The sequence below is a fragment of the Zalophus californianus genome, chromosome 8, assembly GCF_009762305.2.
Source record: "Zalophus californianus isolate mZalCal1 chromosome 8, mZalCal1.pri.v2, whole genome shotgun sequence".
NCBI lineage: Eukaryota > Metazoa > Chordata > Mammalia > Carnivora > Otariidae > Zalophus > Zalophus californianus.
The window spans coordinates 104123733-104150758 of NC_045602.1; the positions used below are offsets into that span (position 1 = coordinate 104123733).

The window sequence follows — 27026 nt, forward strand, 5'->3', positions numbered from 1 at the left end:
AGAAGAGATTTGCCCAAAATTATAATTAATTTTTGGTGGTTAGAATTGGATTCCCATCATTACTTAAAGCCTCTGCTGTTAAGTAACAAACGTATCTGGGGCTCCTGGGTGGCTCAGTGGGTTAAGTGCCTGACTCTTGGTTTCGGCTCAGGTTGTGATCTCAGGGTCATGAAATCGAGCTCCCCATCGGGCTCTGCGCCCAGCACAGAGTCTGCTTAAGACTCTGTCTCCCTCTACCCCTCCCCCCACGCTCGCTGTCTCTCTCTCCCTCTCTCTCTAAAAATAAATAAATCTTTAAAAAAAAAGTAACCAACATTTCTGAAAATAGAGCCCACTAGGACTCTATTAACTGTTATCAAAGAAATAAATCACTCACCCTGTTTTTGCTGCTTTGCTCCGAGTTTTCCTGTTTCCTTCACAATTAGCTTTCCTGGCTCTCACTGGTAGGAGTTTACCTCTCCTATAACATCCTGGAATCATTACAGATCCACCCCCTCCCCACAATCAAAATAACCCTAGAGATCTCAAGCTCTTACATGAGAATCGGGTTATTTTTGTTCACTTCTAGACTAACTGAAACTGCCCAGAGAAACGGGCCTCCTTTATGGAGACCACTTCCCTTAGTCTGGGCAGGTATTCCAGTCCTCTCCTCTTCTTGCTATACTTTAGATTGGCTCTATTCCTTTTGAAATAACCAAAACAAGAGTAATAGCTAATAATCACTGAGTCCAGACAACCAGGTACTGTGCTAACTTCACAACAACCTTGTGATATGGAAGTCATTATTACGCTCATTTTACAGATGATGAAACTGAGGCATAGTGCATGAGGTTAAGGGACTCATCCAAAGTCACAGCTAGTTGTGAAGTGCTGAGGTGGAGATTGAAAGCTCAGGCAGTAGGATTCCACAGTTCATCCCCTTAATCACACTACACAACAGTGCATTCTTACTAAGATGATTTGCTCTGCTTTACCTTCTGAAAACTGGTAACCGGGAACTAGATCCTGGTGGGCCTCTTGTGCTGTACTAAGAAATTTAGATTTCACCTTCTAATCAAAAATATCACAACAGCTTCTAAGCAGAGCGTAAACAATCAGATTTGGTTTTTTGCAAGATGGCTGTTAAGTGGGTAGAGTATATTTAGTGAAGAGCAAACTAGAGCAGTGGTTCTCTAACTTGAAAAACACAGATTACTGGACCCCACCTTAGAGTTTCTGACTTGGTAGGTCAGAGGCAGCCCAAGAATTTGTATTTCTCATAAGTTGATGATGCTAATGCTACTGGTAAGGGGACCACACTTTGAGAGCCACTGGATTGTAAGCAAGGATGTCATGTGAAGTGATGAGGGTCTGGACTGTGACTGTGGGGAGAGGTTATTTGAGATTGTCATGTCAAATGGCAGGGCTGGGGTACTGATTTGATGAGGCATACAGGGAAAAGGGCAGAGACCACTATATCCAGACTTGAAAGGCTTGGTAGGTAATGCTTTTTTTTTTTTTTTTTAACTGAAACAGTTAATGGAGGTAGAACAGCAGTTTGGGAATAAAAGAGGATTCATATGTATATGAAATGAGTTTAGACTGTTTGTGGGTACAGGTAGAGGTGAACAGTGGCAGTTGGATATGTGGGTTGAAGGTGCAGCCGTCATTAATGGATGTGCTGTAACAGAAGCTTTGGATGTGAATGAGACCACCCAGGGAAGGAACACAGGAAGAGACGACCAAGGACAGATCTTTGATAAGGGTGAATAGGTGGATGGAAACTGAGGGGCCATTAAAGGAGACTGACAAGGAACAGACCAGAGAGTCCCAAATACTTAAGGGAGTTTCAGGAACACATCAAAATGCTTGAGAGAGCAAGTAAGGGGAGAGATTGGTGATCTTCACAGTCAGAGCAGTTTCCATGGAGAGTAGAACAAAAGCAGATTAGTTGAGTTTGAAAATGGAAGTGGGAAGTGACTCTAGGAAAAGATTCATTATTTGAAAGGAATCCGATTGTATAGTAGCTGGAAGGGAGACTGGGAAAGGGCAGTTGCTTTAGGAAACTTGTTTTGGTTCTTTTCAATGGGGAAAAATGGTCAGGTTTTGTGGAGGAAGAAGACCCATTATAAGTGGGAGGTGGGAGATGTAAGAGAAGGAGAGTGGAGTTAGAACCCTGCAGAGACAGCAGGGAAGGAGGTTAAGATGAGAGCTGAGATGGAGCAGTTTTCACATGTGAGACAGGAAGTTACCGGTGCTACTACCCAATAGCCACAATTTCTTCTGGACATTTGGTTAGCTGCAGAAACAGAGGTGAAGAGTAAAATAGAGCTCTTGAAAATGATGAAGATAGAAATCACCTTTTTAGGGATTCAGAGCTAACTAGGGCTACATAGTCACTGCTATAGCACTAAGAGGCCAATTAACTGCACATTTAATCTGGAACAAGCTGGCTTTCAGCATGATACCCACTCCCCTTCCCCCATAAACCTGAGCATCAAATGGCAGCCAGGTGTAAAAACAGAAAGGGAATGGAAAGGTTGTAGTGTTGTTTTACAGAGTTTATACTTAAATTAAGTATACTTAGAATGCATGAATGCATTTAAGTATAAACTCTGTAAAACAACACTACAACCTTTCTGATAAGCACAGCCTGCAGTAAGCTGATTTTCTCGTCCTCATTAGCCCCTAGTCACTCATTCACTGTTCACATTTTGGACTGTCGACAATTAGTAAAGTTCCCATACAAAACTTGTGATGCTTTCAGTATATTATTTATTCATAAAGACATTGAATTCACGGTAATGGGAGAGGTAGCAGAGACCATAAAATACTTATACATAACTATGTTGACCTTCACTGTGTTCTTGACTACTCCTGACCAGCTGTGCTGTCAGCACTATAGCTACTGGGTGTAGGTCAAGCCGACCTTGAGGGAGGGGAGGGAACTGTGGTAGGATTTTGCAGATGGAAACTTTAGAACTCAGGTATGATCCATGCAGTTAATCAAGAGCCGACAGTACTGTATTTGATGTGTGTGTTTTTACAAGATGTAAATTCAGCAAAACTGTGTTATTTTAGGTGATACAGATAGAAAAAGGGAAAAAAGGAAACTGATGGTCTTTCTAGTCTACCAGTCAGTTGAATAAGCATGAAGACAGTACACAGTCCTTCTAATGTGTACACAAAAAATGCCAACATTTGAACTGCCGTATTAAAAACTGAGGATATTTTTAGCGTCAGAGATTGGAGTTCAGAAATGAAGAATTCTCGAATATCTAAGCCAACATTGTCATAAAAGAAAAGGCATTATACAGCTTCAGTAAACTTCATCACGTAATCACAGTCACAAGATCTGGGCTAATTGTGTAATATTCTGTCTAATGTCCTCTTCACATTTATTTATTTTTTTTTTTAAGATTTTATTTATTTATTCATGAGAGACGGAGAGAGAGAGAGAGAAGCAGAGGGAGAAGCAGGCTCCCAAGGAGCAGGGAGCCCGATGTGGGACTCGATCCCAGGACCCTGGGATCATGACCTGAGCCGAAGGCATACGCTTAACCATCTGAGCCACCCAGGCGCCCTGTCCTCTTCACATTTAAATTACATTCAGTGGAAGTCTATAAAAATTACTATTTTTCAAATACTTTTAGCAGAGCAGTACTGAAAACCTGAGAGAAGAATCTACCTTACACTGTGTCCAAAAGACCAGCAGATGGCGCCCAGCAAGCCCAGTAGGCAAAATGATAACCTTTTACAGAATATTTCCTGTATCCAGGTTGTTGTAGGCCTAATTTAGTAATGGCCAGTAACAAAACTTGATGATTTTAATTGACATGATGCTACATAGAAAGAGTAAACTGATAGCTAGAGCTAGGCTGTTTAGGATTTTGTAGGAAGCTTAATTGCCTTCTGTCCTTTGCCTTACTGTCCAGTTCTGTCACCTAGAAACCTTCATTTAGCTTGGAATGTAACAAGGTACAACAAGCCTGTGAGAGGCTTTAGTGGTAGAAATTGAAGAGATAATAATTTCTGTAATACAAATAAGGGGGAGGGAAAGTTGCTACTTTAGATACAGTAATGCCTTGACTTTAAACAATATTTGTGGTCTGAAGTAATATATCTCAGTGTTTTCCTTTCTTGGCCTTTATAGGTACTCAGAAGATTACAGTATTTTATTAAGGTGGAGATATAGCAAGTTTCTCCCCATTCTGTTCATTAACTCTTGCTCTTCATTCTGTACTAAGAACTGAGCTGAAGAAAGCTAAACTAAAATTAGTGCAGCTAATCTCAACTATTAGTAGGTCACAGATGTGTATTTGGAGGATACAGACTCTAATTTTGGACAAGTTGACACAAGACCACTGTTAACCTCTTACATACCTGACATGAGAATCAGAAGAACATGCCAGGCTTAATGCATTAGGATAGTTGACCTCAGTGACTCTTACAGGTGTGCATGATGCACTCAGAATGTTCTTCTCATCCATCATCATGCACTGGAAATTCTGATTAACTCTGCTGCCAAAACTGGGTCACTAATTCTTGACTTTCGAAAATAGCCTAAAAGAGTACCAGCCAAGACTTGTAGGACTCCAAAAATCCAAGCTGAGTACCACAATTAACTGACGATAATCTTGGAATCAATCTATTAGTGTTTCCTCATTTATAAAGTGGCCTCATAAAACTGCTATGAAAACAAAATGAGATAAAAAATGTGGAACCTTTGGAATAATTCAAGATACATATTTTTGAAAGGAGAGTATATGAAAGCATAATCTGTGTTAAGATTGCCTCTAAACAGGGATGCCTGGGTGGCTCAGTTGGTTGAGCATCTGCCTTCAGCTGGGGTCATAATCCCAGGGTCCTGGGATCAAGTCCCATATCAGGCTCCTTGCTTAGCAGGGAGCCTGCTTCTCCCTCTGCCTGTCACTCCCCCTTCTTGTGCACACTCTCTATCTGACAAATAAATAAAATCTTTAAAAAAAAAAAGATTGCCTCTAAACATATTTTAAACTTAACATAAGAAGGCATTTCAATGAATAAAACTATAAACGCTGTTTTACTTGACCTAAACTTAGTAATTTTATTTCTCTTCCTTTCTCTCATCTTTCCAAGAGTCCCATACCTTCTTTGTTTGTTTAGGAGTGCGTTTAAAGAAGATTCAGAAAAGATAAGAAAAAGGCAGTTGCAGGTACCAAAGGGTATGGGTAAGGAGAAGGAAAAATCATTCTGCTCTTGTTTCTGTTGCGGCTTTACTCCAAGCAAAATTGAAAAGCTCAATAAATAAACAGCAAGGACTAACTTCTTTTTAGTGATCAACGTGTTACTGCTCATCAAATCTGATCATTTTGAGTGCCTTCTTGTTTTGTTTCAGATTCAGAAATTTCTGGTGTCAGTAAAATAGTTCCATCGCACTTGGACTGATTTGCTAAGTGTTTTAAGGGAAGGACCATCTCAAGATAAGTTGTATTTAGCCTAATTTCCCATTTCCCAAATTGAATCTCCGTATCCCTTCTGCTCAGCACCATGAACCTTTGTAAAAGTCAAGGTTTTAAAAACCTCATAAGTTCATTTGGAAAATGAATTAAGAAATCTGGTAATTCTTTATATTATCCTGAGAAGCAGCATATAGGGACTGTAAACAAGGACTCTGGAATATTTACAAGAATATTTGTTGCCATAACATATTTAGCAATAAATTTAACATTGAATAAATCTCAAATGTCTATCAGAGATCTATCAAATTAGCTTATCTCCATATAATCAAAAACTATGCAGCTATCAGAAATGATAAGATTTATATTCTTGGGGGAAGAAAAGATTATAAAACAGCATATAAATTGTCATCACATTTTTGTTAAAACCAAAAAGATGACAGACGTTTTTAGCTTTCTTTTCCTTATTTCTATATTTTCTAACTTTGAAAAACAAGTCTATATTATATTAGAAATGGCAGGATGCTAATTTTCATTTTGAAAAAAAAAAAATCCCTCAAAAGAATTGAGAAGGGAAAAGGTGTTAAAATTGTATCCCCAAAACATGTTTCATTGTATTTTAAAGCTCCACAAGAAGATATGAACAAAATAAGGAACACATTACCTCACTACCACATGGAATGTCAAATTTCAAAACTATGTTGTCTTTTTCTTAAAACTAATGAGACTTATTTAGTAAAGTTTAATGTGTCTTGTCTTGGGAAGTTGGTTGTTCAGGCAATTGGATACATGTGATGTGCTGGAAAGCTATTAAATGAAAGAAATGAAGGAGGTTAAAGTTACTGTACCATTTTAAAAGATTGCTAGTTCCATCCGGCTTGGTGGTGATGGACTGTTATACATACAGTGTGGTAATGTTTTTATTTGGATTAAATGTGAGAACTCTGAAAGTATCTTATATAGTAAAAAGCCCTAATCATCCTGATCCTGATCATTTTCCAAGCATCTCAGAGTACAACAGAATAATCGTTGGAAAATAGTTACCTGCCTCTCACTCCCATTAGCCAAATCAGTATATGAGGTATGGAGAATTTGAGGAAATGGGGACATGTAGGTGTCGCATAAACATTAAAGCAATTAATCATTAGATCAGTCTACATCATTTACTAACCAGGAAGTCTGTTACTGGACCTCAGTGATAATGGCCAATAATGAGTTTTCAACCAAAACAGATAATAATTCCCAGATTTGTCTAAACCTAAATGTAGAAAAAGATGCATAGTTCCTTAAGTAATCCTAATGGAAATGAATAATAGACTGTTAAACACAATGTAAATAAAATGGAATGCCTCCTTTGTCCTTAACCCTTGGATGACCCAAAGAGTCATTAAGTGTAAGCTAACTTGATGCTAATCCATAACTCTTCCCAAAGTAGGTTCACGGTACATCACATCACATACTATGTTCTACATGGAGAGAATATTCTGTACAACACTTTCCCAAACATTGCTGTTACATAGTTTAATTTGTTCTGCGTTTTAGTTATTGAGTTCTTCATCCCAGCTTTATTATTTTATTCTTTTATACAAACAATTCTCTTTTCTATAAGCTGTTTCCCGGAAGTTTATAATTCAGGAAAAAGCTGACAAATACTGAATTGTGTTAGTGATCATGGAGAAGTAAACTGTGAATAGAAGAGATGCCATCCAGGGGGCGCCTGGGTGGCTCAGTCGTTGGGCATCTGCCTTCGGCTCAGGTCATGAGCCCAGGGTCCTGGGATCGAGCCCCACGTCGGGCTCTCTCCTCTGCAGGAAGCCTGCTTCTCCCTCTCCCTCTCCCTCTCCCCCTGCTTGTGTTCCCTCTCTCGCTGTGTCTCTCTCTATCAAATAAATAAATAAAATCTTTAAAAATAAAGAGAGAGATGCCATCCATTAAAAGTAATGCGACTTGATAACCTCATGTTGAGAGTGTCAAAGGTGTTGGAGTCACCTTAGGTATTGATGAGACTAGATATGAACGACAGTATCTTCAAAACCTTTAATTGAAGGTATTTGTGGACAAAAATGTCACATCAGTCAACACAAGCCAGTTAACTGGTATAGCCTCTGTCCTTTCTCTCTATGAAGTAATCCTTACTATAATTCTTCCCTCATTACTCCCAAATCACCCCGGGTTTTATCGTATCCTCAAATCTCAAAGGCATTTTGTACGGTGGGCTTCACAATGAAAGTTAATGATACAGTTAATTGTGATCGGCTTTCTCCAAAGATAAAACATAAGTATGTCCATAAAAGGTACAGTCCCTAAAGGTTGCAAAAAGTCATAGGATACAAGAGCACTTTAGAATAGGAAAAAGGCGGGACACCTGGGTGTCTCAGTCAGTTAGGTGTCTGCATTCACCTCAGGTATGGTCCCAGAGTCCTGGGATTGAGTCCTGCATCGGGCTCCCTGCTCAGCGGGGAGTCCGCTTCTCCCTCTCCCACTCCTTCTGCTTATGTGAGCTCTGACAAATAAAATCTTAAAAAAAAAAAAAATAGAACAGGAAAAAGGCAAAAATACTTTCAGTTACAAAGTAGGCCATTGTTTTTTTCCATCTAGTAGTTCAAGTTTTACAACAAAGTCCTTACAAAACGTGAATTTGGACAGTGGGAGAAATGGTTTCTAATGTTGGAAATGATATATGTACATAGGCGTAACTCTAAGCTTTCTGTTTATTTTTTTTTAAAGATTTACTTATTTTAAAAAGAACACATGTGAGAGCGGGGGTGGTTAGAAGGAGGGAGAGAGAGAATCCCAAGCAGACTCCCCACTGAGCAGGGAGCCCTATACAGGGCTGATCTCACAACCCTGAGATCATGACCTGAGCGGAAATCAAGAGTCAGATGCTCAGCTGACTGAACCACCCATGTGCCCCCTTTTATTTTTTTTTAACATTTGGGTAAATTTTAATCATGTACATACACAAAGCCATATGATATTTTGATTGATTGATTGATTTTGACATAGTGTTCCATGGTTCATTGTTTGCCTACAACACTGAGTGCTCCATTAAATACGTGCCCTCTTTAATACCCATCACCAGGCTAACCCATCCCCCCACCCCCGTCCCCTCTAGAACCCTCAGTTTCTCATACACATGGAACACTTGAGATGGTTAAGGTGTTAAGTTTAACTCATTAGCAGTAGATTTTAATCTTGACTTAAAAGGGAAAGAATATGGGCGCCTGGGTGGCTCAGTTGGTTGGGTGACTGCCTTTGGCTCGGGTCATGATCCTGGAGTCCCGGGATCGAGTCCCACATCGGGCTCCCCGCTCAGCCGGGAGTCTGCTTCTCCCTCTGACCCTCCCCCTTCTCATGTGCTCTCTCTCTCTCTCTCTTATTCTCTCAAATAAATAAATAAAATCTTTAAAAAAAAGGGAAAGAATAAGTAAAAGTTCTGTTCAGACATTTTGCTAGTGGCATTCATACAAAATTATTGTAACATAATGGATTGCATGATACTGAAACTCATATATGCTATTGAACCTAATTCTTAGTATATTCCATAGATGATGGAGCAGTATTTATTGTCTTTCTGTGCTTAGAAAGGAACTTTGAAAGTGGGCCCATTCATACCATCAAAAGTCTATAAGCTAATCACTAAAGCCTAATGAGCGTCCCTTAAATTAAAAAGTATATAATTAGTCTTTAGAGGTTGTCCAGACTCGAGTTCCCAAACCCAACAGATCATCAAAAACAGACTTCTTGGACCACATCCCATGCATTCCAGACCAAAGACAGAGGAAAGGAATCTTTTTTAATACAACCTAGCTCTGTAACTACAGGCAGGTTACTCGCCCCAATTTCTCTATGTAAACTGGGTAGAGAGTAAACCGTGTAGGGTAGAGTCTGCGGGAAGCCTGCTTCTCCCTCTTCCACTCCCCCTGCTTGTGTTCCCTCTCTCGCTGTGTCTCTCTCTGTCAAATAAAAATTTTTAGGGAAAAAAAAAGTAGTAAGTGTAAACACTAAAATCCTGTGCATCAGGACATAAATAGAAATGGCATTAATTCATCCTAACTCAGAGTCCATGCCAGTATTCACCTGTTAAAATTGGAATCCATGCATGCCTGTCCCAATCTCAGTTGAAACACCATCACTTAACATGTCAGAATGCAGAATCTCAATTCTTATTGCATATTTAAGGATTACCATTTGATTCTTCTGTTAAAATTCTGACTAAATGTATTTTTTAAATCTAATTTTACTGTGGCTCAGAGAATATATAATTAATTATATAAAGAAAATAATATCTATGCATGAGCATTTCCAAAGATTTATATAGCTTTCTAGCGGGTGATGTGGCCCCTTTAACAATCTTTAAAGGTTTGTATTGTTTTATAAGTTTCTGAAGCCTGACTTCTTGCTCTCCCTTTGAGCCTACAACATATCCCTTTTTGATAATGAATATCACACTATATTGCACCCAAAAATATTTAATAGTCCACTTTTATTAGAGTGCAATATTTTACTTGTGGCAGTTCATAGATGTAACTTGAGGGAGTTGTTTTGTTCTTATCATCTTTACCTGTTGGCCTTTTCCTAGGTGCACTGATGCTGAAGTACTATGAGCTTTCAGAACTTCTGGAGAAACTACAAAGTTCTGATTGTTATGGTACCTTTAGTTGGGTTCATACATTTGGGATGGCACAGAATCAAGAGCAGCCCTGTTTTCCAAATGCCTAGTAAGGACAATGTTTCTGCACCAGATAGTCCAGCACTTGAATGTCCTGAGAAGAATCACATCGAAGGGAAATAGCAGGCTTGGAATCTTCAGGTAAGTTCAGTTTAATCTGGTTAACCAAATGGTATTGTATGTTACAACAATGGGAAATATAATCTTTAAAAAAGTATAGGAGCACCTGGGTGGCTCAAGTCGATTAAGCATCTGCCTTCAGTTCAGGTCATGATCCCAGCATCCTGGGACTGAGTCCCGCATCAGGCTCCTTGCTCAGCGGGGAGCCTGCTTCTTACTCAGCCTGTTGCTCCCCGTGCTTGTGCTTGCACGCTCTCTCTCCCTCTGACAAATAAATAAATAAATCTCTTTTTTAAAAAAATTAAAAATTAGAACCCTGGCAAGAAAAAGCTGAAGTTAGTAAGTTACCTGTTGTTTTTATTATGACCCACTGACATAATATTATTCTGCAGTTGCTTCTAAAAAAGTTTGTTCCGTAGAGACCTTTGACAGCTGCCTCGCAGAGTCATTTGGATGAAAGGAGGACAGTCCATTACTTGTCCTGTCCTTTTCATTAACAATGTCACCAGGATCATGAGTGTGTCCAAAAGAGCAATTGTCTACCTGCCATAAATCCGTCTCAGAGCATACAAATCTATAACTTGCAAAAGTTCTCTCCTTTGTTACTATTGTTCTGTTTCTTTCCAAGGCAAATAAAACTAATTGTATTCCATCTTTAGTATCTTTTTTTAAGTATCTAATTTTTTTAAATTTTATTTATTTGCGAGAGAGCGAGCGAGCATAAGCAGGGGGAGGGGCAGAGAATCTTCCAGCAGACTCCCCACTGAGCGAGGAGCCCAGTGCTGGGTGCAGTCCCAGGACCCCGGGATCATGACTTGAGCCGAAGGCAGATGCAACCAACTGAGCCACCCAGGCGCCCCTAGTATTTAATATTTTACCTTCAAAATAATCTTACTTTTGAGAGTCACTGAAATAAGGGAATATAGTTACATCCTTCAGGATTATAATCCCTTAACTATAATTCCAAAATCCAAAAGTTCTAAAATCCAAAAGATTTTGTCATAACTCCTTTGGTAGCAGAACTTGACCTTAATACATGAGGCAGTTTGCAGTCTATTCCACTCAATATGAATATTTAGTTTCACTGCACAAATACTGTTGTGTTTGATTAATGGGTGCCAGACACTATATTATTTTTCTAAAATCCCAGAAATTCTGAATTATGAAACTCATCTGCCCCCAGACAGAAAACTGTGACCCTATAATTGTGGAGCATTTTCTACCTTAATATACCATTTTGACCTTGTGGTGAGTAATAATATGCTTTAAATTTTGGCATAAGGCGGTCAGTTTAGGGCCTGCTTCTTACAGAAGGAAGACCTCAGTAAGATTTTCCTCATTCTTAAGAGGTCTATGATTTTGATTTATGATAAAATTATAATTTCTGATTACATTATTTAAAATCAAGATTTTATTTTTAAAAGCTCTTAAAGAGAAAGGGAAGAGCATGGCTTAAAGTATTAGACAATTATTTAATAATAAAAAGCCAGACAGTAAAATGTCAGAAGCTTAATAACATAAAAGAGTAACCTTAAGACATTCTGTGTAAGATTTGTGTTTATAAAGGGAGTTTTAGTGCACATGAGCAGAGAGTTAAGGAGTTTATTAGATGCTTGATTTTAGCTTTTCTAGACTAATGAGATCGTTAGAGAGAATGCATGTGTGTGTGTGTGTGTATGTCTGTAGAGAGAGGGAGAGAGAATACATATATAGTGCAATATATATATATATATATATATATAGTGTGTGGGTATATTACTTATGACATCATTTTTTTCCTTTAATTCTTCTCGTAAGAGTTTGGGGCCCTGCTATAGCCAAACTTTGAAAAAAAAGGGAAGTAGTTTCTCCTCCTGTGAAAAGAAATACAAGGAATATTATTGAGGTATTCCTAGAGAAAAAGTAAAGTTGAGAAAAGAAAGCATCTTTCTAAAACACTAAAGTAAAAATAGAGATTTTGGATGTCAGTGCTGTAGTATTAAGAAGTCTTAAGTGACCAACGCTGCCAATCAAGCAGAAACAGATATTAGAACAACTTTGGGGTGAGCAAATGTTAAAACCAGATTTAGAGTGAGTTAAACACTGATTCTATCAAAAGAATGTACTGTTATTTGTCCCTTACTATTTTTTTAAGTTTTACTTTTTTTAAAGCTTTATTTATTTATTTTAGAGAGAGAGAGAGAGAGAGGGTGCAAGCAGGGGGAGAGGGAGACAAGCAGACTCCCTGCTGACCATGGAGCCCAACACGGGGCTCAATCCCAGGACCCTGAGATCATGACCTGAGCTGAAATCAAGTCAGATGCTTAACCAACTAAGCCACCCCATAATTTTTACTTTTTATTATGGAAAATTGCAAACATACCCCAAAATAAAGAGAGGATAGTATATTCAACTCTCTAGTATCCATCACCCAGCTTTAACACTTAACAACATTTTGCCCATCTTCTTTTATCTATCCTTCTGTCTCCACCCCTTTTTGATTACTACAATATTTTAAAGCAAATCCCAGGCTTCAGTGTGTATTTTTAACATTAAGGATAAATACACAACCACAAGTGCATTATCACACTGAAAAAACTAATGCTAACTCCTATCATTGGATACCCAGGGCCATGTTCATATTTCCAAATTTATCTTTAAAAAAATCTCCTTTAGAGGTGGTTTGTTGGAATTGGAATCCAAACAAGGTCCACACGTTGCATTTTAAAGATAGATCTTTTCAACCACTACGTTTCCCCTCCCAGTCTGCTTCTTTTTGAATGTCCCACATTCTGAATTTGGTTGATTGAGTCCTTATTTTGTCATTTAACAAGTTTCTTGCTCTCCCGTATCTCCTATAATCTGGTAGTTAGATCAGAAGGCCTGCTTTGATTTACTTTGTTTTTTTTCTTCTTGAAAAAGAATACTTCATGTATGTGCTATGGTATACATCCTAGTGAATCCACATTGTTTCACATTTAATGTCTGATTCACTTTCAGTGTTGCTAAGATTTAAGTGCATTATCAGTCTGATCTCTCCATTATAAAATCTGTTATGAAATTTATTTATGATTGGGCACCTGGGTGGTTCAGTCAGTTAAGCATCTGACTCTTGATTTCTGCTCAGGTCATGATCTCAGGGTTGTGGGATTGAGCCTTGTGACAGGTTCCGTGATGGGCATGGAGCCTGCTTGGGATTCTCTCTCTCTCCCTCTCTCCCTCTCCCTTCACCCCTACACACTCCCTAAAAAAATTATTTATGATCATTGTTCTAATCTAGGCATTGGCAAACTTTTTTTCTATAAATGACCAAATAGTAAATATTTTAGGCTTTGCAGACCATACAGTCTCTTATTTCAACTACTCAACTTTCTGTTGTAGCACAGAAGCATTCATACATGATACATGAGCATGAGTCAATAAGACTTTATTTACAAAAATAGGCAGTGGGCAAGATGTGGCCCATGGGCTGTAATTTGCCAACCACCATGAAGGTCTAATCCATTATTTCCTTAGGGGTTGCAAAATGATGCTGTTCAAATTCTGTCATTCCTTCTCCATTTATGAGCTAGAACAACTTCCCCGCATCAGCTATTCAGTTACCCCTCAAAATGCATTTATCAGGAAAAGCAAGAAAACTGCTTTATTTCTTCTATCAGTTTTTATAAAAGTGAGTTAGTGCCCTAATAGCAATGAGGGTTTTTGGGTTTGATGACAATATGAATTCATGAGTTTGCAAATTATTTGAGTTATCTCAAGGTATTACTATCCCGTATTCTTTTTAAGACTCAAATTGTACCATCTTGGATGCCCTCGAAGTTGACTCCTGTGTCTGTTTTTTTCCTGTGCTCTTTGATATGACCCAAGTACATTTTTTGGCGAAAAAAGTCCTCAGCTCATCTTGTGTATTTCTTGCCTCAGACCTAGAATCAGCCATTTCTCCAAAGAAACCTGGTTCCTTTTAGGAGAAAATTATGATTTATAGTTTTTTAAATCATAATTTATAGTGTGTGTCTAAATTTAGAATACAGTCATGTAAGTGTTACTATTATTTTAATTAGGTTATCCATTACTGCAAAAGCCCGTCTGCCAGGCCTATGCATCCAGGAAGTCAGAGTCGTTCATGTGATGGTAGCCTTTGGAACTGTGGGTCGCAGTGTTAGGAAAAAAGAGTCTTAACACATCTAAACTGACACTTCCAAACATATTCTGTAAGCCAGCCCAGTGTTTGGTTCATTTCTTTTCTTTCAGTTGTACCTTGTTTTGTCTCGATCTAGACCCACAAGTCGGCAAGTTTTGACATCCTAAAAATGATTTGGGAGTCACCAACACTTTCAAGGATTTCTTCCTTTCTCATTTTATAGAGATACTAGCCAAAAGATGTGGTTACTGGTCTCACTACCACAAGACTGTTAGAGGTGCCGACTTAACATTCCACTTTTGAAAAGTTGCATGTCACCGTTAGGTATTGAAAATGCTTTTTTTTTTTTTTTTTAACTGGAGAAATCATCTTCTTGATCACAGTTTCTGTTATGATTTGTGGTTTGTGTGGTTGTGCGCTGTAACATGTAAAATAATGTACGGAAGTCACTTCACTAAGATTTCATTTAAATGTATGTCACAGATTTTCCTGAATCTAAAATAACCATTGAAATAATATTTAAGTACCTTGGCTCTTCCTAGCATAAGATGAAAGATTTTTTTCCTCGTCTTATAAAACAAAGATGACTATAGCTTTATTGCAGAGAGAAAACTAGGCATCATTGCCTTCCCTTTATTTGGGCCAAGTTGCCATGGTTACAGTCCTTTAAATGGGGAGGAGTGGTAACCAAAATAACACTTCGAATAACATTCCCTCCCTCTCTTCACCTCTTCTTTGCACTTCTTCCATCACCTTTTTGGTCTGTATCACACTATGCCGTAGTCTACTTCAGGTAGTACTATGGTCTGGTAGTCCACTTAGTTTTATTTATGCTGAATACTGTCCAAGTAATTAGTATAATTACCATATTCCTAAAAATAATAATTGGCTGAACCTTCACCTTCAAAGCACCTAACCTTAACAGATAAGGTCCATGACCTGAGATTTTTTATTTTTTCTACACATTATTAAAGTGTCAGGATTTTATGCCCCAAGGCACACTATTTATTTACAACCTTGTTAAGAAAGCTAGTATGAGCGCACTTGTTACATTTTATGGTATTTAGACCTTTTGAGATCGAATTGCAAATCAGATCCTATTTTTCTCTTTGTCAAATAGCATATCCCCTGGTTTTTATATTTACTGTCATTAACCAAAGTCTTGGAGAGGATTCAGTTGTAGGACATTAAAACTGACAGTCGTTGATTGATAGAATAAAACTATAGAAAATTACATTGAAGTTAGCCAAACATTGAAAACATGGTTTATTCTTTGGGACAATGTGCTACGCAGATTTATACAGCTAGAGATGGCCTATACAATACAGAGTGTGTCTATAGTAGGGAGACTAACAGTTCTCTTATTTCATAATTATTTTTAAGCAGGATTTGATGTACATGTATCTTTTTCAGACCTACGCTTTCCAAGTAAACCAAAGTTACAGAAGAAAACATAACATTAAATCTTGATGTAAGAGAATAAAAACATTTGGGAATTTTTTTTTTAAGACTCAGCATTTTATAATGAGTTTTATAATGTAGCATTTCTTTTCTAGAAGCATATCATATTCAAATAACTGTACTGTAAGCTTTCTAGCTATATTGTTCTGCATTCCAAAATCATTCAAATATCAGTACTTTTTCTTGGAGGGATTCATTGAAGAATAAAGGAATGACTGTTTAGTCTGAGTGGATTTACATTTCTCATTTTGTGGAGGCTTGTGCCAGTTGGTAATTCCTTTTCCTAAAGAGGGAGCAGAGCATCAAAATATTAAGCTGCATTCTTTTAAATGTTTTGGGCTTATTTCTCTAAAATGTTTTTCCTTTATTTCTTATAGAAAGAAGCATCTTTGAATCTGAGCTTGATACTGAAAGAGATGAAAAACACCAGCTGGATTGGAAAGAACTGGCTTCTTGTAGCTGGGGTGTCTTTCATAGGTGTCCATCTTGGAACATACTTTATACAGAGGGCTGCAAAACAATCTATAAAATCTCAACCTAGAGGCAAACAACAGAGTACTGAAGAATGAAATAAAAATAAATATTTGGAATTACTAATATATCACTAAGTCATTACATGCTAGTTATCTTCATAAGCCTGGAGCTATTTAATTTTAAAGTCACAGTGCTGCATATTCAGTACTTTCATTCTTGAAGGATAATTTTTTTTTCTAAATGTCAAGACCCATGACAATGAAATAAATAGAAAAATATGTCTAACAAAATAAAAACTGTCTTCACCACTTGCGACTGGAAGTAAGATGTCTCGTTTAGAAGCTAAAAAGCCATCGTCGTGTAAAAGTGAACCACTGACAAGTGAGAGAGTCAGGGCCACACTTTGTGTCTTGAAAGGAATCCTGACATCCAGCTATGGCCCTTCGGGGAGGCTGAAGCAGGTGCACAATGGCCTTGGAGGCTGTGTGTGCACCACCTCACATTCGTCGGCCCTGCTCTCCAACCTTCCTGTCACCCATCCCATTTTAAAGATCCTGACAACATCCATGCAGAATCATGTGTCGTGTTTCAGTGACTGTGGCTTATTCACAGCCATTCTTTGTTGCAATCTGATTGAAAACCTTCAGAGAACAGGCTTGACACCCACCACTGTTATTAAATTAAACCAGCAACTTTTACGCCTCTGCACCAGTTACCTCAAGTCCGAGTCCTGTGGTTGTCGAATTCTAGTTGACTTTAGCAGGCCTCAGACCCTCCTTTGTTTGGTGCGCAGTATAGTAACAAGTAAACCCGCCAGCATGCTCACCAGAGAGGAAACAGACCATATCAGTGCTTTGGTTCTGAGAGCCTTTTTACTTACAATTCCAGACAACGCCAAAGACCGCCTCATTTTAGGAAAGAGTATAATTGTGCCTTTAAAAGGGCAAAGAGTTCTAGATTCTTCTGTATTCCCTGGAATACTTCTTGAAATGTCAGAAGTTCAATTGATGAAGATCTTACCTATCAAAAAATCAGATGCCTTCAAGGTGGCACTCTTTTGTGCTTCTTTATCTGGAGATCTCTCTGATACTGGAGAAGGAACTGTGGTGGTCAGTTCCAGGGTCTCTCTTGAAAATGCAGCCCTGGAGCAGTTGCTTAACCTAGGAAGGCAGCTAGTTAGTGATCACGTAGATCTTGTCATGTGCCAAAAAGTTATACACCCATCCTTAAAACAGTTTCTCCATATGCACCGTGTAATTGCTGTAGACAGAGTTGGAGTGGCTGTGATGGAACCCCTGAGTAAAGTAACAGGTAAAAAGCGCCTTCAGCTTTTGCCCCTTACAGTTAATAAATCACACTCTTTTTTTGAGCAGAGACATTCTTGGTGTGTGTCACTGTTAACATCTTGAAAAATTTTAGAAGCTGCCAACCTTGCAGCATGTGTATCATTTCTGCCAGACAAGGTGGCTTCTCAGAAACACCCTGTACTGTTCATTTACTAAAACTTGAGTGATTATGGCAATTTCTATGTATTTTCCAGCCCCAGAAAAGACTAGGGTCTATTATAATCTAAAACCATTAACCCCCCAAACATCTTAGAGTACTGAGAAGTTTAACAGCCTCATAATCCTAAGGTCTTTCATGCTTTACACAAAATTCTTCTACTTCAATTTTACAAGTAGAAATCACATTATATTCAGAAGGTAATTTTGCAGCTAAAATATTCTTTTCTTCACTTCTCTACTTCTTCACTACCATACTGCCTAAATAGTAATTCCTAATTAGGGGTGGGTAGGTGGGTGAATGTGTGCATGCACACATGCGCGCTACCTTTAAATATCCCAGATATTTCCAGCTGAGCTCCTTAAGAATCAGGATTATCTTTTATATTTAGCACTGACAACAGGCCTGGTCCACAGTATGTGTTCTAAAATGTTTGTTGAACTGACTAATATTTGGTAAGATACAGAATTGTAACAGGCAAGAAATTCACTGTATTTTACAAACTAAAATCAGACATAAGGCTCATATTCACCTATTACAGCCAAAGAAACATGACAATGTAAAGAGTTCATGATTTGAGCCACTTTCAATATCCTTTTAATTGCATTGACAACATACCGGTCATTCTATTCTGATTGATTGCAACATTTATCAGACTTAAGCCATTGTTAAAGTTCACTATTTTTAGTGTTGTTATAAATCATCAAAAAGTAGTAGTACATATGCCAGTATTGAATACCTAATATCTGGGTTATTGCCCTGTCTCTCTAAGGCTGTCCCATGATTGTCAAAGTGGAAATTATTATGAAATAATGAAATAGTTCCGTGGAACTCCTGTTGATGTTCTGGATCAGACCCATAGTTTTAAATATTTACTGGTTTTTCATGACTTCTTCAGTTGTGAATATTTGGGTATTACAGATTATTTAGTTTTTAAAATGTGACAAAACAGGAGGCTGCTGCCTGTGTTCTCCTTTAGGATTTTGATGGACTCCTGTCTCACATTTACGTCTTTCAACCATTTTGAGTCTATTTTTGTGTGTGGTATAAGGAAATGGTCCAGTTTCATTCTTCTGCATGTGGCTGTCCAATTTTCTCAACACCATTTGTTGAAGAGACTGTCTTTTTTCCACTGGACCTTCTTTCCTGCTTTGTCGAAGATTAGTTGACCATAGAGTTGAGAGTCCATTTCTGGGCTCTCGATTCTGTTCCATTGATCTATGTGTCTGTTTTTGTGCCAGTACCATACTGTCTTGATGATGACAGCTTTGTAATAGAGCTTGAAGTACGGAATTGTGATGCCACCATGTATAGTGATTAACATAACATAAATAAGTAAATAAAAATTAAAAAAAAATGTGAAACAGGTGCCTGGGTGGCTCAGTTGGTTAAGCATCCACATCCAATTCTTGGTTTCAGCTCAGGTCATGATCTCAAGGTTGTGGGATCAAGCCCCACATCAGGCTCCGTGCTGGGCATGGAGCCTGCTTAAGATTCACTCTCTCCCTCTCTAAAAAAATTAAAGTGTGAAACATTTTGCCATAGAAACAATAGTGTAAGTGGGCACTGGGTTTCTATACCCCCACAATTCTTCCTTATCCTGCATATAACTAGAACATGGTATAAATAGCCAGAACTTTAGTCCTGGATCTTGGGAGCAGTGACCTTTTGAGATAAAAAGGAAGGGAAAAAAATAATTATACCAATTACCTAAGCCATTAGGTAGGCTTAGGTAAACTATGTTCTCCACCCTCCCTAGTGTATCTAGGTTAACGTTACCTTCTTTCTCCCTCTTTCAGACAAAATTCCTCTTTATTGGTCTGGATTAAGTAGTGGGGTTATTGTGCATGGGCCACTGGTGTGTTTGAAGTTCGTCATGGCATACAGAGCATTGAACATTTGATTTGCTTTATTTGTGAAGCAGACATTATTATCCCCATTTTACTCTCCTATGGGGAGGCCCACCCAGAAAAGTTAAATGATATGAGTGACTTGCTTCGTGTCCAGTGGCTCATAAGCAGTAGAGACAGACCCTCTCTGTTGCGTTCACCAAGTGAAGTAACACATCCTGTAGGTGTTTTGTTTTGTTTTTTTAATCCTTAAATTTCAGATTACTCAAGTATTCCTTACTCTGAGGCTTCAAAAGAAAGAATATTCAAAGCAGTCTAATTGTTCAGTGATTATTTTCTGGGTTCTTGCAAATTTTTTAAGCTCCCAGAAAATGTATGCACATTTTTTGTGAGCCTTTTTCTAGAGAGTATAAAATAGCTCCTAACAGATGTTCAAAGAAGTCTGTAAACCAAAAGAACCTCTGCTTTATTTCTATATCATCTTAATAGCAGAATACTACTTATTTTATAGGTTTTAGAAGCATCTTATTTATTCTATATTTCATGTTTTAAAGTGTATGCGTGTGGGACTTTTATATTGGCTAGGAATCAGTTTTAATGACTGGATGTTCCATCTTTACTCATATGTTTTGTGTTTTCTAAACTAAAAAAACAGGAACACCGCCTATTGGTTCCCTAGGCTCAATCTCTCCTAGTAGTTATGGAAGTGTGAAAGATTTGTGCCCTGCAAAATTTGGCTTCAAACATTTTCTTCATCTTATTCCTAATGAAGCAACTATCTGCAGCTTGCTGCTCTGCAGCAGAAACGACACTGCTTGGGACGAGCTGAAGGTAGGTCACAGACTCCGAATGCCGGGATTAGATAGTCAGACACAATAGAATTTTTCATACAGGTGAGCTATGTATTTTGTTTTTCATAACTTTCCCAGATGATTTAGAAAGCAAAAACAAAAATGACAGAATTAAAGTCACAAGTAAGCAGATTTACTTGCCTGTGATATTACAGTAGACTTGGCGAGCACTACCAGTTATTTCTGGTATTTACACACAATCTAAAGGTCCTTGACATGTGAACTTTTCTTAGTAATTCACTTGAACTGTGTACTCTTTGATGCTAATGTGTATGAATAATTCACTGAGAAAAATGAATTCCCCAGCCATACCCATCATCCACCTCTTGATAGAGTTTGTTGTCTTCTACCAGCAATAACACATGCAACTTATATAAGGGAAGTGATAACCTATGGTATTGGTCACAAACTTAAAGATTATATATACTCAAGGATATATCCTTGATAAATATGAAAGGTCTCTATGTTTTTCTTTTTATTGCTACTGGGTTGTAGCTGTTATTACTTCCATAGCAACTTGCAAGAAATTCTATAGCATGTATACAGCTAATTTATTTAGACAAATAATTTTTTTAGTAGAAATACTAGCAAACCTTGGTGACCCAGTTATTTTGAGGCCATCCATTTGTGAATCTCAGTTTGAAGAGCTAAGTGCATATGAAAGTTGATATTAATCTGGTCCATGGAAACAAACATCTGGCTAAAATACTTTTCTTTAATCTCTAATCTTTATTATTCCAAAATGTATTCATTACATTACAACCTTGGCAACACAAGCTTTGTTCTTTTGCAATTAAAATCCAGCTCTTTGAGTCTGCTATCTAAGTTCCCTTGAAAACATGGTTATATTTCTTTGTAATCTGATGTCAGTGTCTAATTCTGATGATTCGCCTCTTTTTTAGCTCACATGTCAAACCGCACTGCATGCTTTGCAGTTGACAATCAAGGAACCCAGTGTTTTGTTGGGAGGTGGCTGTACTGAAACTCATTTGGCAGCATATATCAGACACAAGGTAAGTTAGATGGACCTGCTCAGATTATCTGAATTCTCAGCGACATTTGTTTTATGAGATAATAAACCAAACCAGGGTAACATGACCTTGGAGCCTTTAATGCTTAATTTCTCAGTAGTCTAACTCAAATTTTGTATTTGAAAACACTTGAGGAAAGTAACAGTTGCAAATATAAGGTAATAGCTTTATCACCATGATTATTATTAATCCATCCTTTCACCAAATGATCACATTCTTTGAGTATTGTTGAAATATTGCATATTGAAATGAGCATTCTGTTAATGGAAGTTGTATTAGAGATTTCAACTGCTGTGGTATGATCATAATTGATAGTCATAATGAAAGTGTTAAGATTCTACAGAATACTTCAGTACCTTCTGGTCTATCAAGAAAAGACTTAGTTTCATTTAATAACGCATTCCAAGTATTAGATTCTATTATAATTTTTAAATTGGTATCTATGTTATGAGTTCTATCAAATAGAATGGTTTTTTATTCATTTAGGAAACTATATTCCTGATAATAGATAAATTTAGTGCATTTTAGTTCTGATTATTTCATAAATACTGACCTATTTTCTTTGAAAATGGGTACAAAAAGGTATGTGTTTTCCAGATATTTGCAACTGACTCTTTGGTTAGTCAGGAGTGTTATCGAGACTGCCGAGAGCGCCTGAGTGGCTCAGTCAGTTGGGCATCTGACTCTTGACCTCAGCGCAGGTCTTGATCTCAGAGTTGTGAGTTCAAGCCCTGCATTGAACTTTAAAAATGAAAAAGAGAGAGAGACTGCAGAGCTTCCAGTGGCTGACTAGATTTAGAGAAAGAGTGAACTTTTTTTTATAGATATGCCCCCCCCTTTTTCCCAAAATGATTTAAAATCTATTGGATGATAAAGCTCATTCATGAAAAGTTATCAGAATATACATTATGAAAAACAAAATCAGTGCCCATGTATTGATGCTGAATACACAATAATATAGACTGCAAATGGAATTAAGTAAACTGGAAAAGTTTTTTGGAGGAGGAAGGTTTTATGAGAGGATTTTGAAGAAACAATATAGCATTGAAAATATGGGGAAAGAACAGGCAGCATAAATGGTCTCATCTGGTTCACACCTCCTGGGCAGAAAAAAAAAAGCAGCCACTGCTTTGGAATAGTTTGGATATGGGTTTTAACTATCATTCAGTTATTAACTTGCTAATATATTATTTTTCTATAGTGAAATTGCTAGGAGAAACTTTTTTATTTTTATTTATAAATATTCCATTTATTTATTTGAGAGAGAGAGAGAGAACACAGAGGGAGAAGGAGACTTCCTGCTGAGCAAAGAGCCCTACGTGGGGCTCGATCCCAGGACCCTGAGATCATGACCTGAGCCGAAGGCAGACGCTTAACCAACTGAGCCACCCAGGCGCCCCTAGGAGAAACTTTTTTAGAACGGTGGAACCAAAAAAAAAAGTTTAAAATTATATTACTTTTTCATTAATTTAAAGAGATTACTTATTTTTAAAACATTGCTGTGAAAATTACACATGTCCCAAAATGGCTTTTGTCTTAATAATTATGTGTGTTCTCATTTTAAACAAATCTCAAACACTTTGCCAACTATAAATAAGTACAGTATTTGGACATTAGCCTTCAGGAACCTCCTCCTGTGTGTATAAAAACCTGTGATATATGCATTATGCCTTGTCCATCAAATATTGAGGAGGCACAACTGGGTAGTCATTCAGAGTAAGCTGATGATGGGGTTTATTCTGATTCATTCATTCTGATAACATGACTAGCATATATTTATACTATAACCAACCCAACTAAGGGATAATAGCCTGGCCAGCTGACCCATATTTGCCCATTAGCATCGTGCTGAACCCCTAAGGAAATTGAACATAAATAGTAACATTATGATAAGGGTCTGATCAAGTATTTTATCTTTAAGAAACATTTTTATAATATTGCTCTGTATGTGTTTTCAATGGTTTTATTACTCTTTAGATTTGTAATGAGCCAGAAAGCATTCTAAAAGATGATGGATGTACTCAAACAGAACTTCAACTAATCACTGAAGCATTCTGTAGTGCATTAGAATCTGTCGCTGGCTCTTTGGAACATGATGGAGGTGAAGTTCTTACTGACATGAAGTATGGACACTTTTGGTCCACTCAGGCAGAGTCTCCCTCTGTTGTTAACTGGCCAGATTTGCTTTCAAGATGTGGCTGTGGACTATACAATAGCCAGGAAGAACTCCACTGGTCTTTCTTGAAGACTACTCGGCATCCCTTTGCACCACAAACTTGCCTTCCACATGAAGCTACGGGCTCAGCCAACAACCTGACCTTGGACTGTTTTACTGCTAAGCTCAGTGGCCTGCAGGTGGCTGTGGAGACAGCCAATTTGATTTTGGATCTTTCATATATCATTGAAGATAAAAACTGATAGCATAGCATATTTATATTACAAACAAACAAACAAAAAACCTAGTCAGGTGTCAGTTAAGAAAAATATTGAGTGTATTTTTTTTCTCTCCCAAAGGCCTGTTCTGCATATTTGGATAGATTATTCATAAAATTATAGGGATACTTATATAATGGGGAACAGTCTGATTTTTAAATAGAAATACCATAGAATACTAAAAATATGAAGCATTATTATTAAAGATATTATAGTTATCTTAGGGTTTCCACAGATGCCACTGTATGCTCTAAATTTTTATTATTTTGACATCATTAAAGAATATACAGAAATAAAAAAAATTTCCTAACCTATGCTCTGGTTTGGATATGCTTATTATAGATACTTTTTAGTAGTATTTATACATGTTTAAAGTGTACAATTAGATTCCAAAGTATCACAAAGCACCCAACATATATTGCTCAATTAAGAGAAGTACTCAAACTGCACATTTAATAAAATTTTGATGTTCTTTAACCTGAGGCACTATCATTCAGGGTTTAAGTAACTGATGTGGAACCTGACTTACCTATAATTTCTAGTTTGCATCACATTTCTTCATTTGTGTTATTTCAAAGAAATGTGTGATTAGGGAAAAAAAAATTATATAGTAACTAAGCAGTATAGAGAAAAGAAGTGGAAAAGTTATTTCTCTAGTTCACTCAGTAGTGTAAAGAAGAAGCCAGAACAGCTCTCATAGTCAAAGTAGAGACTGATGTTTCACCAAGGGATGTAATTTGAATGTTATGCAAATGCAATCAATGTATTGATAAATTGAAGAAGAAATACAGAATGCAACTTGAGGAATAAGTATGGAGCTATAGCAGATGCTATATTAAACCTTAGGAAAACATTTTGAGAATTTTTGGAAAACTAAACAATGTAAGAGTCAGTGATCAGATCTATAGCTATGATAGAAGGAGACAGAATTTTTAAGCAATTTCCTCCAATATTCTTGTAATGCAAAACAATTTTTACCCTGAGCCAAAGAAAAAAAATGCAATATAAACTCACAGGAATGCAATATATATTGAAAACTCAGCTGCACCTCATGCTTCATAAAATACTGCCCTTAAATTTTACATCTTTTATTATTAGAGTCAAATAGAAGGGCAGTGTGGCAAGCAGCCTTTAAGATGGCCACCAGTTACCCCTCCCACTCCTGGTTTTCACACCCTTGCACAATCCCCTCCCCTTGCATGTGGGCTGGACGTAGGGACTCCTCTGAGTCTCCATTTTCCCTTCATGAGCAGGAATGTCTTCTTGCAGGTCTCCTACGCCTGCTTTATTATGGTATGTTGGGAGTGGACTTGTCCATTAGCTTCTTGGGTCTACAGATGGAGAGGAGTTCCAGAAGCTGTACTTAAAGAATTACACCTGAGGAGTCTCACCCACCCTGGCCTTATCAGTGATAAGATTCTGGACTTGAAGCTGATACTGTAATGCAGTGAGACTTCTGGGAGTCTGGGAAATATGTGAATGTATTTTGCATGTGATGGGCTCCCTGATCTCACTTCCTGGTAGTACACCCTTACGGTGTGCATGGGACATAATGACTAGCTTTTAGTGAGTATATAGCAGAAGTGACAGGACGTCACATTGTAAAAAGATGGGCTTCTCTCGATCTCTCACTTGCTCACCCTGATGGAACCACCTCTTGAGAGGCCCACATAGCAAGAGACTGCGAAAGGCTTCCAGCCAACAGCCCACAAGGAACTGAATCCTACTGATAACCACAAGAGTGATTGTAGAAGCATATCCTCCCTAGTGAAAGCCTCAACAGTAGCCCCTGCCATTGCAGCCACTCAAGAGGCCCTGAAGCAGAGAACCCAGATTGATTCCTGACCCACAGAATCTGTGAGGTGATAAATCTTAAATCAAGTTTTCGGTGTAATTTTTTTACGCAACAATAGACATAATAAAGTCAAGAGCAAATGCTTCTTTATAATTACATACTGAAAACTTGTTCACACAATGGAAAAAAGCATTCTGGATGCCATGCCTCTGCATTTCCACCACCCCTCCAAACATGAAGGCAGTGCTCTTTATCATACATGTTCCCAGTGGGGTTTTTATGTTCATTTACAGAAGCGTGTCACGTGGGTGGCTCAGTCAAGTATCTGACTCTTGGTTTCAGCTAGGTCATGATCTCACAGTTGTGAGAGAGGCTCTGTGCTCAGTGCTGAGTCAGCTTCAGATTCTCCCTCTCCCTCACTCTCCTCCCCAATAAATAAATCAGAAAGAAAAAAGAAAGGCACGAAGGAAGGAAGGAAGAAAAGAAAGAAAAAGAAAGAAAGAAAGAAAGAAAGAAAGAAAGAAAGAAAGAAAGAAAGAAAGAAAGAAAGAAAGAAAGAAAGAAAGGAAAGAAAGAAAAAGAAAGGAAAGAAAGAAAGAAAAGAAAGAAAGAAAGAAAGAAAGAAAGAAAGAAAGAAAGAAAGAAAGAGAAAAAGAAAGGAAAGAAAGAAAGAAAGAAAAAGAAAAAGAAAAAAGAAAGAGGAAGGAAGGAAGAAAAAAAAAGGAGGGAGGGAAGGAAGGAAAGAAGGAAGTCAGTCAGTCAGATGGAAATATGAGAATTCTCCTGGGTCTCTTTGGCCTTCTACTGCATTTCCAAGTTACTCTACAAAGAGACGCCACAGTGAATCTCTCCAGTTGACCTTAGAGGTTAAGAGCTTCTACTTCCCATGATAGCCTTAGTTCTGTCATTTTTAGCTTTGCCATAAAATTCAGTTACATACCTTAGTGAAACATCAGGGCTCTCATTTTTTAATATGTCATATATTTGTTGAAATATTCTCATAAAGTCATTTCCTGAAGTTATGTACAATCCTTAGTAGAAAATACTGTAAATAATTTTTAAAAAATCCACTTCCTTAATAGTTCAAGGAAATCATCATTCAAACTCAGATGGTAAAATATGAGATGAAAAAAAATGTTTTTAAGATTTTTTAAGATTTTTTTTAAGATTATTTTAAGATTTTTGATTTATTTAGAGAGAGCACGAGTGAGCGGGGGGAGGGGAGAAGGAGAGAATCTTAAGCAGACTCCCCACTGAGCATGGAGCTGACACGGGGCTGAATCCCACGACCCTGAGACC

General features: G+C 37.7%; 1 protein-coding gene across 4 annotated transcripts in view; it reads left to right on the forward strand.

Moving 5' to 3' along the window:
- Positions 1-26131, forward strand: part of MKKS (McKusick-Kaufman syndrome) — a 29164-nt gene extending 3033 nt beyond the window's left edge. For 2 of the 4 annotated variants that reach the window (XM_027621547.1, XM_027621544.1), the window contains exons 2-6: positions 10000-10230; positions 16168-17575; positions 20273-20448; positions 21371-21481; positions 23477-23917. In XM_027621547.1, coding sequence (XP_027477348.1) covers positions 16591-17575; positions 20273-20448; positions 21371-21481; positions 23477-23917 — 1713 coding nt within the window. In that variant the 5' untranslated portion in view covers positions 10000-10230; positions 16168-16590. Of the gene's footprint in view, positions 1-5356; positions 5446-9999; positions 10231-16167; positions 17576-20272; positions 20449-21370; positions 21482-23476 lie in introns of all 4 variants that reach the window. The other 2 variants (XM_027621546.1, XM_027621543.1) reach the window with 2 other exon arrangements.
- The last annotated feature ends 895 nt before the right edge of the window (positions 26132-27026 follow it).